The sequence below is a fragment of the Myotis nattereri genome (genome assembly GCF_964212035.1).
Source record: "Myotis nattereri genome assembly, chromosome: 5".
In the NCBI taxonomy this organism is placed as follows: Eukaryota; Metazoa; Chordata; class Mammalia; order Chiroptera; family Vespertilionidae; genus Myotis; species Myotis nattereri.
Genome location: NC_138080.1, coordinates 35,121,330 through 35,134,753, shown reverse-complemented (window position 1 = coordinate 35,134,753; position 13,424 = coordinate 35,121,330). Strand labels below are relative to the sequence as shown.

At 41.6% G+C, this 13,424-nt stretch overlaps 2 protein-coding genes across 13 annotated transcripts in view; one reads left to right on the top strand and one right to left on the bottom strand.

The window, feature by feature from the left end:
* HMBOX1 (homeobox containing 1) overlaps positions 1 to 11,629 on the bottom strand; it is a 204,360-nt gene extending 192,731 nt beyond the window's left edge. For 7 of the 12 annotated variants that reach the window (XM_081092880.1, XM_081092884.1, XM_081092873.1 and 4 more), the window contains exon 1: positions 11,286 to 11,581. The gene's annotated coding sequence lies outside the window, so the exon portion shown is untranslated. Of the gene's footprint in view, positions 1 to 10,456; positions 10,670 to 11,285 lie in introns of those variants that run through there. The other 5 variants (XM_081092879.1, XM_081092876.1, XM_081092883.1 and 2 more) reach the window with 5 other exon arrangements.
* A 355-nt stretch (positions 11,630 to 11,984) lies between these two features.
* INTS9 (integrator complex subunit 9) overlaps positions 11,985 to 13,424 on the top strand; it is a 114,109-nt gene continuing 112,669 nt past the window's right edge. The window contains exon 1 of the mRNA XM_081091974.1: positions 11,985 to 12,080. Within this exon, the coding sequence (XP_080948100.1) occupies positions 12,072 to 12,080 (9 nt within the window). The 5' untranslated portion in view covers positions 11,985 to 12,071. The remainder of the gene's footprint in view (positions 12,081 to 13,424) is intronic.

Below are 13,424 nucleotides of genomic sequence, written 5' to 3'. Positions count from 1 at the left end.
CCTGGTTGTCAGTGCACATCATAGCAACTGGTCATTCTGAGTGTTCCGCTATAACAGCTGCTTAGGCTTTTATTAGATAGACTAGAGGCCCGGTGCACAAAAATTTGTGCACTCGGGGGTAGGGGGTCCCTCAGCCTGGCCTGTGCCCTCTCGCAGTCTGGCACCCCTCGGGGGTGACCACTTGCTGGCTTAGGCCTGCTCCCCAGGGGATTGGGCCTAAGATGGCAATCAGACATCCCTCTGGCAGCCCTTGGGGGATGTCAACTTGCCAGTGGAGAGGAGGCCTAAGCTGCAGTCAGACATCCTTAGTGCTGCTGAGGAGGCAGGAGAGGCTCCCACCACCACTGCTGTACTGTCAGCCATCAGCCTGGCTTATGGCTGAGCAGAGCTCCCCCCTGTGAGAGTGCACTGACCACCAGGGGGCAGCTCCTGCATTGAGCATCTGCCCCCTGGTGGTCAGTGTGTGTCATCGTGACCAGTCATTCCCAATTGTTTTGCTGTTAGGGTCAGTTTGCATATTACCCTTTTATTATCTAGGATAGAGGCCTGGTGCATGGGTGGGGGCCAGCTGGTTTGCCCTGAAGGTTGTCCCGGATCAAGGTGGGGGTCCCACTTGGGTGCCTGGCCAGCCTGGATGATGGGCTGATGCCCGCTTGTAGCTGGTCACACCCCCTTCAGGGTGGGGGTCCCCACTGGGGTGCCTGGCCAGTCTGAGTGAGGGGCTTAGGGCCGTTTTCAGGCTGGCGGGCAACTGAAGATCCCAGCCTTTTTTTTTCTTTATTCTGGGATTTATTTACCTTCTATAGCTGTCACTGGAGCTGAGAGCCGGCTCCAGCTCTGAGGCCCAGCTCCAGCTCTGAGGCTGTGGCTGGCTGAAAGCAGGTATCTGGGGTTTGTTTAGCTTTTATAATAGAAACTCTGTTGCCATCACTGGCACTCTAAGCTCTGAGGCCTCGGCTGGCTGAAAGCAGGTATCTGGGGTTTGTTTAGCTTCTATAATTGAAACATTGTTGCTTCTGGAGCTCAGAGCCAGGCCGTGGCAGGTGGGGAACCTTGGCTTCCTCCATCACTGGAGCAAGCAAGCCTCATGTTTGCTTCAGCTGCATGGCTGCTGGCTGCCATCTTTGTTGGCAGTTAACACATTGTATGCGGGAAACGTATTTATATGTTTTACGTTGACTGGGGGTAGTAGAGTGCGGGACACGTATTAATACGTTTTTTATAGACTAGCGGTAGAATGCGGGTAACGTATAAATATGTAAACTAAAGTTATCGTAATTTTACTGAACGTTGCCATTTGCGCAAAGAATTAGCAAAAATGGCCCGCGCCACCTGTTAGCGCGTGATAAAAACTACACACAAACAATGTGTTAATCTGCATATCCTGCTGATTAGCTAATGGGAAGCGTAGCGGAGGTATGGTTAATTACCATGTTTGTCTATTATTAGATAGGATTATTTGACCCTGTGCCTTACTTGCCTAGGTCATGGAATAGGAATAGACATATAACTCATGGTCATGCCATGCATTCAGATTTCTCTGTCCAACTGTGTTGGGGTCCAGCCCCAGCAGGTCCAGGGGTTCCCAAAGGTGTGGATGGAGTTGGCAAAGAATGAAGGACACGGAGACAGCATTCAGTTGATCCGCATAGCCAGGTTCTCTCTCTTATTCTCCTGTTACATCTGTATTTATACCATTTGATTTTAATCCTATCCATTCTATTCCAAAGGTTAGGGCATTTGTTATCTCCATTCCAAGGTCACTACTCTACTGTTCTGTTAAGCTACAAGGAAGTAACTGAAGGAGATTATCCTAAGAAAAGATTATGTAACTTAAGCGTGATTGTTCGTAGTTAAGGTGATTAACTACCCGCCTGGTACTTAGTTAAGGGGTTTTACTGATTTATTTCCTTCCTTAGTGCTGTTAATCCCTAACTCCAGGGAAAAATCCCCACCTGGGGAAACAACTTTTCTCGGAGAGGTGACCCTGGTTAGAACACATAGTGCTAAGAGGAGGAGCAAACATATTAAGAACAGTACGCCATATACGCCAGGTCCCTTGAAACATATGCTGTGCAGATGTTTCTTCCCTGTAGGGAGTGTCAAGCAGCAAGGATGGACCGGCTTCCGGCACAACTGAGCCAAAGTAAGCACACTGTCACCACTAAGAGGTAAGCTTTAGTTGAAAGAGCAGTTCCAAATCCACCTGCGAGTCAGTTACAGATTAAAAAAAAAAAAAAAAAAAGAAAAAAAAAGGCAAATAGAAGTGGAAGGGAGAAGTGAGAAAGGTAGATAAAGCAGGCATGGAAAAACAAGGCAAGACAAGAAACCATACATCTCTAAAATGAGAGACAGAGAAAACTAGCTTCTCAGATTCCATACAGTTCTCCCATTCACACAAAGTCTAGTTCTTTATCAACCCAAAACAGTTGGATCCTTAACAACCTCTCCGTGGAAGCTAAACAATTCATGACTAAAGCACTTAAATTAAAAAACAAAAACATGTATACCAAGATAAATAAAAAGCTGGTTAACAGCTAAATCCAAAGAGAAAAACAATTGTATCACAAAGAAAGTAAAATCTCAGGTAGCCACAAAAGCTCTCTATATATGAATGCCTTATCAAGAAGTCCCACTAATATTTACCATATTCTGGTCAGTGAAACAAATCAGAATTTAATTATCTTTTCAAAATAAATTATCAGTGTTGACAAATAAAAAATTGTTTCAAACCCAAAGGAGATATACCTGTTGATCTATTTGAAGATAATTTATTAGCTGTCGAAAGCAGACCTTTGTTGTTTGATTGTTTGTAATAATCAGCAGTATGTTGGATTAGCAGCCTCATCTTTGACAAGCTTTATAACTCATACAACTAATAGAGAGGAGACAAAGTATAAACAGCCCTGTAACTAATCTTTAACTTGATGGTCCTTTGTTGAACTTAGACTAACAATAGTCTCAAGATACCCTTATTTTCCTCTAGAAGATCCTTTCTCTGAAAATAATCTTTGAACTGATTTTGAAGTGAGTTCTCTTACAACAAACCCAAAATAGAACTCAGCATGAGCTCACAATTAATTAATTTGACAAATTTGCTTCAACACTGCCAAAGACCAAACTAATGTCAGAGAAACTGTAATCCCAGTCACCTATTACAGATTCTGGCATACTTCCTCTCTGGCAAGAAATATATAATTTAAACCTGGAATTTATTTAAATCTTTCACATTTTATTTACAGAATTTTTCAATATTACTGTTAATTTATCCTTAAAAAGCTTAATGGGTACTAATAAGACCTCAAGTAAAGCTTGTAAATTTTTATATTTTCAAAACAGGAAAAGTTTAATTGAAATTTTCCATAACGCATGATGTGTCAAAAGAATTTCTGAACTACTACAAAAGGCAAAAGAGTGAAATTACTGATCCAATAATTAGGTTTTTCTCCTTAGTTATACTGACAAGACAGCATTATGAAAAAGGGAGGAATTATTCAATCTCTGTGGTGACAGAATAGTTCTGTATCTTGATTATGGTGGTGGTTATAGAATCTCCACATGTGATAAAATGGCAGAGAACTATACACACACTGTACCAACGTCAATTTCCTGGTTTTAATATTGTACTAAACTTTAGTAACTCAAGTTATGTAAGATATAACCATTAGGGGACACTGGGTGAAAAGTACACGACTCTCTCTACTATTTTTACAACTTTCTGTGATTTATAATTACTTCAAAAGTAAAAGAAAGCAAACAATTCATGAGTTCACTTAATGATAACAAAAATACCATATAAAAAGCAAATTAACCTAAATACCCTCCCTGTTGCCAGGCCAGTGTAGCTCAGTGGTTGAACACCAACCCAGGAACCTAGAGATAGTGGTTAGATTCTGGATCAGGGCACATACCAGGGATTTGGGTTCAATTCCCAGTAGGGGGCATGCATGAGGCAGTCAATCAATGATTCTCTCTCATCATTGATGTTTCTCTCTCTCTCCCTTTCCCTTCTCTCTCTGAAATAAAATGTATATTAAAAATAATAATAATAAATAAATAAATACCCTCCCTGATTAGCAAACTAGGAAACTGAAACCTAACCAAGTAATACAAACTTACATGGTCAGTAACAGAGAGAAGATACCTAATTAAAATGCTATCAACTAAACATTCTATTTCAGAAAAATGGAACTTAAAATTGGAGTAACCAATTACTTGTGCTCATTAAATAATTCTTTGTTTTAGGGAAGAAGACCAGGTCATTTGATGCCTACAGTGCATTAGAAAATAAGCAATACATATATATTGTTTTATATTGCTACTAGAGGCCTGGTGCAAGAATCCATGCATGGGTGGGGTCGATCCAGCCAGCCCCGATTGAGGCCGATCAGCCAGGGCCAGCCGGGGGGAGGGGCTGCAGGAGGTTGGCTGACTGGCTGGCCCGGCCCCCTGGTCGAACTCCCGGTCAAAATCCTGGTCAAGGGGACAATTTGCATATTAGCCTTTTATTAAATAGAATACTTTATTTAAAGGAAGAAACTTTTTTTGTTAATCCTCACCTGAGGATATTTTTTTCATTGGTTTTTAGAGAGAGTGGAAGGGGAGGGGGACAGTGGGTGAGGGAGAGGGAGAGAGAGAGAGAGAAACATCGATGTAAGAGAGACACAGCGACTGGTTGCCTCCCACATACTTGTGCCCTGAAAGGGGCTGGGGGTCAAACCTGCAACCCAGGTACATGCCCTTGACTGGGAATCAAACCCAAGACACTTTGGTGCTGGGCTGATGCTCCAACCACTGAGCCCACCAGCCAGGGCAAGGAAGAAACTTTTTTTAAAGGGAAAAAGCCTCAAAGAAATTTATATTTAACTTTAGACCTATCACCTTTGGAGGGAAGTGGCATCTTATTGAAGACCATGATACAGTATTCTAAGATCATGCCATCTTCTCAGAGAGGTCTACCTTAGAAAAGAGTATACAGCAACTATTCTTGTCCTGCGTGGTTCTAAACTGCTATGTAAAACTAAGCATGGGCTATCTTTGACTCAAAAAAAAAAATGCATTTTCAACCAAATAACGATAATATTCAGAAAAGCTGCTTTCAAGTTCTCCACAATGAACAATTATGTTCCATAAAGGTAAACGCTGGCTAAATTAGTGGTTGCAAACCACAGTCATAATATAGCATCCTACAAAAATTACACTCTAAAGTCTGAACTTATACCTTAGCTATCATCCTGCTACTTCTATACAACCGTTTGGGTAACATTTATCCTTGTGAGGCTCAGTTTAGTAAAAACAAGACATTCTTTCTCCTTGAGAGGAATGAGACACAGATATAAATCACCGTATGTGTATCATCTAGCACTCTGGAAAACCAACTGAAGCAGTGTGTAAGTATAAACATTAGTATGTAAATAAAACAGATGTTTGTCTAAAGTGGCTTCCAGATCATATAATGCAACTATTCAATTGTCCCAATAGTAACTTAAAGAAAACACATTACTTGAAATGGAGTGAGAATTCAGATTTGTGGGGAAGAAAGTAAAAGAAACTACACAAAGTTAATAGATCTTTAATGAACTTAGGTGAGAAGATATAAAAAATTGGTGTATCAAGGGGAAATCTAGGTTAGAAACCTAGAAAAATGTATTAACATGGCTAGGCAAGTGATTTTTTAAATTGTAGCCTGAATTAGTCAATAATCAAACTAGTTTTACTCTTTATTTTGGTAAAAAAATAAAAGCCAGAATAGCAAAATATACCATCATTCTTTATACAGTAATGTGCTTTAAATTTAAAGTTCACAATTAATTATTTTTGAAGATACTACTAACAAATGCAACCTTCATAGACTACTGTCCAACCTTCCTTATCCATGCTACAGAGTATTTGGTTTGGTCTACCAGTTGGCATGGCTAAGGGTCTGAGATCAGAAATCATAAAATGTAAGGCAGGAACCAGAACATCAAATTATCTGTTACAGCACAATTATAATAGTTAACACTAATGATATGCCAAAAGCATTCTAAGGATTTAACAGCATTCTAAGGGCTCACAATAATTCTATGAAGGAGTATTTATTCCCATTCTTTACATGAGATAATCGAGGCAGAGACAAGTTAAATGACTTGCCTAAGGTCACATAGCTAGTAAGTGGCAGAGGCAGGATATGGACACAGGTGAAATGACAGTTTGGATGTAATCCAAAAGGCTAAAGAGCCATTGAAGGATTATAGTTGAAATATGGCTGAAAATAAAATTCACATTTTATTTTAGTGAGATTCCTAATTGGATTGAAGAATGACTATGGAAAAACACTAAAAGCAGGAAGATTAGTTAAAAGACTGATGTGGCAAGCAAGACTGATGAAGGCCTGAGAATAACAATAGAATGAAAATAAATGAATAGATAAACACAAAGGATACAAAATCAACTTGACTTCATGACTGGATGGAGACAATAAAAATTATTCCATAGCTTGACTGACTAGACCCAACCCAATAGTAGCTTCATATTTCAATCATATGATTATTGTATCAAAATCCTAAAGCAGGTAAATTCAGTCTTAAGTCATCTTCATTTCACCAATGGCCATAGCATTTTACTTCCCCTCTTTGAAAAAGTGATTATATATACTAAAACTACTGCCACTTGGTAATTCCATACTAATTGTTTAATATTGATAACCACATGCAGACCTCTGATAAACCACTGAAGGTGAGATGGACAGAAAAGCTACAGAGAATATATTTAATATGTGGAATTGAGTAAAAATTTTGATCATAATCAGTACTCTAAGTGTAAGAAAAAAATCTAAATGCCCTTTGAATAAATTTGATTCTAATTTTATCATTTATAAGGAGGGATCTGTTACCACCTATTTTAGGATTCTAAAGAAGTAAAATAACACAACTTCAAAGCTAAATCAACTATTGTTATTTTTTCTCCTTCTGTTTGTAAATGTAAAAAATAAAAAAGGCAAAAAACTATCCTTATAAACCAAGCCAAAGATCTTTAAAATATTGCACTAACATTATAATAACCATTGGAAAAACTTACTGTAACTTCAACCTTATTACCACTGTAAGGGTAAAAACTATGCTAATGCCAGGAGCTTCCAGTAACTAAATGCTCTTGGAAAGTGTCCAAGACAATGTTATAGTAAATTTCCAACTTGTTTCATCTAACATCAAGAAAAACAAGTTATCTAAAGCATTGGATTATGTTTAAAAAGACTCTAACTAAAAGTTTTATGTCAAATAATCACTCGGAAAAAATTTTACACTGTACTTACTATGGGCCCTAAGTCTGGTAAGGATCAACTTGGGGGATAGCTGCACTTACTAATCTAAGTCACATATTACTTAATATTATTTTGAGAAAATTTTCAATACCAATAGCTCCCATTTTGAGAGAACTAGATTTTGACAGAATCTATTAAAGTAACAGTTGACAATGATGCTGCAAATCTCCTTAGATTCCATATGGTGGACAGCATGTGATGGTGGTTACACTTTGATTTCTAGCTTGAGCCCCTTTACTCTCCTATTATTGTGGCTCAGATTCCTTTTTCATGGTGTACAAGCCTGATAGATATATACCGATGTCATGTATAAGGAAACATAAACGGTGTTTTGTAACTGTGAGTGCATATGTGAATATACATATATAACACTCCAGACAAGCTGGGATTTCCACTCATAACAACTGGTTTAGAAATTAAAGTTCTCCTAAATTGAGAAGTAAAAGCCAGGAGTTATAAGAAAAATCTAGCCAAATAGTAAAGGGAGCTATAAAATTAATTATGGAGACATAAAACATCAAAATAAAGCAGGTTCACCAAACAAACAAAGCCAACAAATTTTCACTAAGCATCTTTAAGTTTATCTGTAAACGCTGACATTTTTAAAAAGTTGAGTGGTGCACCAACTTACATTTATGAAAAATGACATCATAGAATAAATGTCTAATTCCCAAAAGTAATAATTCAAGTTTAAAGATCTGCATATAAAAATAATAGAAGCAAGAGCTGCAATGAAATGAATAGAAAAAGCAAACATGGTTTTACAGGAAACATTGAAAGTCGGATAGACTAAATATAATGTACAAAAGACCCAAAATGAAGGAATTAGGCAGAAATATTCCCAATGTGTTCAATATCTACTGAAACAAGCAATGCCATTCCAACTAATACCTGCCACAAAAGTTGGCATAAATGAGCTACTTCTATTATTTTTTAATGATGAACCAAGGAGAGATTTGTTACATATATTTTGTAATTTACCAATACTGTGCTATTAAATTTATATTAGTGATGCTTCAGCCAAGGATTTGTGCTAAGAAGACTGAAATCTGTTAGTACCACAGTGAAAATGATGTCTCACTAGATATTCAACATAAAGCTGACCCCTAAAGATTCCTTGATGCACATCTGCAACAATACGATATACTAAACTAGCAACAGATTGGTTAAAAACAGTTTGGATTTTCAACTTCCATAACACAGGCAACATTTTTAGAAGCAATCATATTAAAATAAACGTGTCTTTCACAGTTACAGGATGAAATCTTAAACTGGCAGGCACCAATGCCCTGATTTTCTACTTTTTTCGTAAACCATATGACTTCCACATGCTGAGAACGTTTTATGCTTTAACCTGCAGTAAAGGCTTTACATCATTTTAATGCTCAGTGCTTAAAATACAACAGAATCACCCCCAATGAATGCAAGGAATATATCTGGTTTACTTTAAATCGGACTGTTAGAGAAAGTTCAATGAAAGCTTTCCCAATAACTTTGCATTTCCATAGAAGAAAACAAAAAGAAAAACCTGAGTTAAGGGCAGGCAGAAGAGCAAATACTGTTATACGGTTCCAATTCTCAACAGACATTTTAGTTTTATTTCTAAAACAATTATTGAACATTTTAATATTGTATATCTAACAATACCTTTCACACACAAAAAAAATCACTCTATTATGTAGTTATTTAGGATTTTTCTCTAGTTTTTACAAAGTAATGTTTCAGGTTAAGATAGAAGGTTAAAACAAACAAATTCTGGAAATCCTAATCTATAACAAACTAAAGGCGCTACTTTGTATTCTAAATTCAAAATTTAGAAGACATCAATTTTGTCTTTATTCAGGTCAATCTAAATATATATGCTACCTCATGCATACAGTCAGCTTGTATGTGTGAACTACCAACTGCAGGAATTCCAATTCAAAGGTTATAAAATATACCATAAAATTACATACTGTATCTATGTGACTTTCAGTTTCATAGGTTCAAGAATTGATAAGTTTGCAGTTGCTAGGTTCAAGAATTGTTAAGTTTGCAGCCAAATATGTAAGTACACTAAATTCTCAACAGTCTAAAGAGAAATTATGCCAATTCCTTTGGTTATTTAAAAGTCTATTACAGTAAAAATCTGTCTCGTGAGAAGGGATAGTGACAAACTTATATTTCAGACTGAAGGAAACACAAATTATATTATCTTAAATTCTCCTGGTGTGATGTGATTAAATATTATAAAGACTGTGAGAAACAACATGTTGCAATCCCCTTCCCTTTATACCTCTAACTGAAACTTGGGGGTGGGGATTGGGGGGAATCAGAATGCACATTTTCCAAACGACTTATAAACGTAGTTCAGCCAGCTCTCACAACTCGGTTGTGCAGTTTTAAAATAAGTTTCATGCAAAGCACTGCAACCTTGCTGTGACAATTACCTGTGGCTAAATGCAAAATAAAAACAAATGCAGGTCCTTTTCACCTAAAGATGTGTTTTACTCACAAAACCACAAAAAGCACAACCTTATTAGCACAAACTAAACAAACAGGCACAGGAGGCAGTTAAGTCCATCCAGGAAGAGCAAAGTACAATGCCAAGCAAGAAAGGAAGGAAGGACTTCAGCAAAGACGAAGGAAAGGAAGGAAGGAAGGAAGGAAGGAAGGGAAGCGGGAAGGAGGGAAGGCAGAGAGAGGTCTGCACAGCTGCAGGATCTCAGGGAAATGAGCTCGTCACATCACGCCGCCCTACAGGGAACAGGAGGGTTTTTAAAGCGTCAGGGCAATCGCATAAAGCGATCACTTCATACCGTTCAACTTCGCACGGCACCTTGAATGCCAGCTGCATTCGCCCCTCCACTCACCCAATGCCTCCTCGCTCTTCGGTGCCAGCTTTCAGACAAATGCGAGACGGAACAGGGTGGGGTACAAGGAAAACACACACAGCGCCTTTCAGCGACTCCCCCCCACCCCACCCCACCCCGCCTCCAAATAATTTCCAACAGTTTTTCCTGCCACGCAAATCAGTCGCCCCATCTCAAGATGCACAAGTCATCCTGTGTTTTTAAGTAGACGCATGCCAGCACTCCCGACCGCGACCCCGCGCGCCCGCAGCTGATGTTGAATGTGTTCGACACCCAGACGGGGAGCTAGAGATACACCTACCTGCTGTTTTCGGGGAGAGGGTGGGTGGAGGACTCCTTTCGAAGCAGCCCCAATCGTGTCACCAAAACACGGTTCCGGAATAAAATATTAAGAACACTTTTTTTCTTTTCCCACCTCATCTACCGACTTCAGGGATGCAAGAACCCCTCTCCACGCCACCTCCGCTCGACAGTCCTCCCGCCCGGAGTTCGGGGTGGCGATGCGCCCGGGGAGGGGGGCGGAGGCGGGCAGGGCGGGCGGGCGGGCGGGCGGGATCGGGCGACGGGACGCCGGCGAGTTTCGAGCCCCGCTGCCTCGCACCGCGGCGCCGGCCCCGAGGTCCAGGTCCCGCACCGCGCGCCCGCCTCTCCGCCCAGGCCCAGGGCGCAGCTAGGACTCCAGCTGCCTAACTTCCCGTCGCTAGACCTCCATTCAAGGCTAGCACGTTCCCCGAGGACACGTCACCCAGTTTCAACCGCAGTCACACACCCCAAACAAGCCCACACGCCTCCAATTCACCCTACAGTTTCCCAAACTCCAAGCAGGAGACCCCACCTCCGGGAGTCCAACCTTCCGCCCAGAGAAGACGAGGAGAAAAGAGTTGGGGTGCAGCCGACGCCTTTCAATGACCGCCCCCCACAAACCGCCCCACCCCAGACCCTGCGTCCGGGGTCACCCACTCGGAAGCCCCCTGCGTCCTCCCTCCTCTCAATCCGGCCGTTTCAGAGACCCAGCCCCAGCCCACTCACTTTCTCCCCAAAACCCTGCAAAAAAAAAAAAAAAAAAAGTGGAGAGAAAGAAGTGAGGAAAGAGACTTGAGGTAGTCCGGCTCTAAAACCGCTCGACTCACCTCGGAATCGTTGCCGAGTTCTCTCCGCGCGGCACAGCCCCCTCCCCAACGTCCCAGTACGAAGGGCTGAGACCGGGAGGAGGGGAAAGCGGGAGGGGGAGGGGTGTCTTCCGCGTGGGGCGCCGGTCGGGAGCGGACTGGGGAGGGGTTGAGGTCCGCGCAGGAAGAGGAGGAGGGGGAGGGGAGGCCCCTATCTCCCAGTCTCCCCCTGAAAACCTCCCTTGTCTCAATCACATCAGACTGACTGTCTTTGTCTGGCTGACAACCGCCATATTGATATCAACAGCCCCGCTCCCACCTGCTGCAGCCGGGCGGCCCTGGGAGTTGTAGTTCCTACCTCCCCTGAGTAACCGTGTGGGATTTTGCGTTCAGAGACTCCAGTGAACTACAACTCCCGGCAAGTCGCGCGCCCACGGGGAGGAGGGGAAAGGGGCGGCAGAGCCGTGGGGACTACACATCCCAGAATACCATGGGTACCAGGCCCAGACTGTGGACATGAGATCACGCTGGGGTGGAGAGGCAGGATGAATTGGCGGCCGGGATGAATTTGAGCGGACGGAAGGAGGTGTTTCGAGAGAAAACGGAGGAGAAGGAAAGATAACTATAGTTCCCAGGACGTATGGAGGCATGACTACATTTCCCATGATGCCCCGGAAACGGAGCGCAGGGAAGAAAGACTACACGTCCCGCGATGCTCTCCGCGGGCGAGCGGCGGAGCTTGAACCGGAAGACGCTTTCTGGGTTTGAGGAGTCCAGGGACTGGTGTTCAACAACCAAAAGTCCAATATGAAACTGGTGAGTCTCTTATCCTAGGTCAGAGGGCAATAGTTGTGCCATATCCTTTGGACTTAGTCGTTTCCACGTGGCGAAGGGAACCGTGTCTATAGGGGTGGTAATTAGGGAACTAGAAAGTGCGGTGAACTAAGGAAAGCTGCTGTTTGTTGTTTGAGGGGTTTCGAATCACACCTCCCTACCCCACCTCACACACAGCTGCCAGGGGACCTTAGACATGCTTGGTGGGTCCCTTTGGTTAGATAAGTGGTTGACTGAAACATTTCTTCACCGACCAACTAAAGGTGGGCTTTATGAACTGGGTTCGGCTGGTTTCTCAGCTGCCACGTGAGTGTTGTAATAGCTTGTTAACTTCTTTCCACGCAGTTGGCGCTTGTTTAGCGTTTCTTCTTACCCTTGTTGAGGGGCTTTGTTCCTTATGGGTAGAGGGTAGAAAATATTGGACAGAGGGTCACTATTAAATTTTCTGTTATAGGCTCCTAATTGCACTCGGAATCCAGAGGAGGACGAGGGCAGGGTGTGCTGCTGGGGGATTTGACGCTTAAACCTGTAGAGCAATGGTTCTCAACCTTCCTAATGCCGCGACCCTTTAATACAGCTCCTCATGTTGTGGTGACCCCCAACCATAAAATTATTTTCGCTGCTACTTCATAACTAATTTTGCTACTGTTATGAATCGTAATGTCAGTATCTGATATGCAGGATGTGTTTTCATTGTTACAAATTGAACATAATTAAAGCATAGTGATTCATCACAAAAACAATATGTAATTACATATGTGTTTTCCGATGGTCTTAGGCGACCCCTGTGAAAGGGCCGTTCGACCCCCAGGTTGGGAACTGCTGCTGTAGAGCCTGCTTATAGATGGATTGAGAGGAAGTGTTAACATATTAGAGTGGGGAGCGCCCCTCTAGTTGCTAGATGAAATGCTGCTGATTCATGAATTGTTTCATAAAGCCAATTAGATCTTCAAGTTGAAATAAAAAGACATTACAGTCTGTAAGGACTTCATGATCCAAGGTTAGATGGAATGTGCCAGTCTACCTGGAGTCCACATCACAATACTCAAAACACCTGGCTTCTAAGAAAATTCAGACCTTTACTTTGAGCCATTTTACTATCATTGTGCGTGCAGACCTAACTAGTTTATTCCAACTGTGTGGAATTAGTTAATAGCATATTTATGAGGACAAAGGCGTGTGTGATGCTGTACCTTTAAAAATCATGTTCCTGTAGCCAAATATCGCCAAGCTTTACTTTCTATAATTTTTATTTTATCTTAAAATATATTTTTATTGATTTCAGAGAGAAAGGGAGAGGGAGAGAGAGATAGAAACATCAGTGAT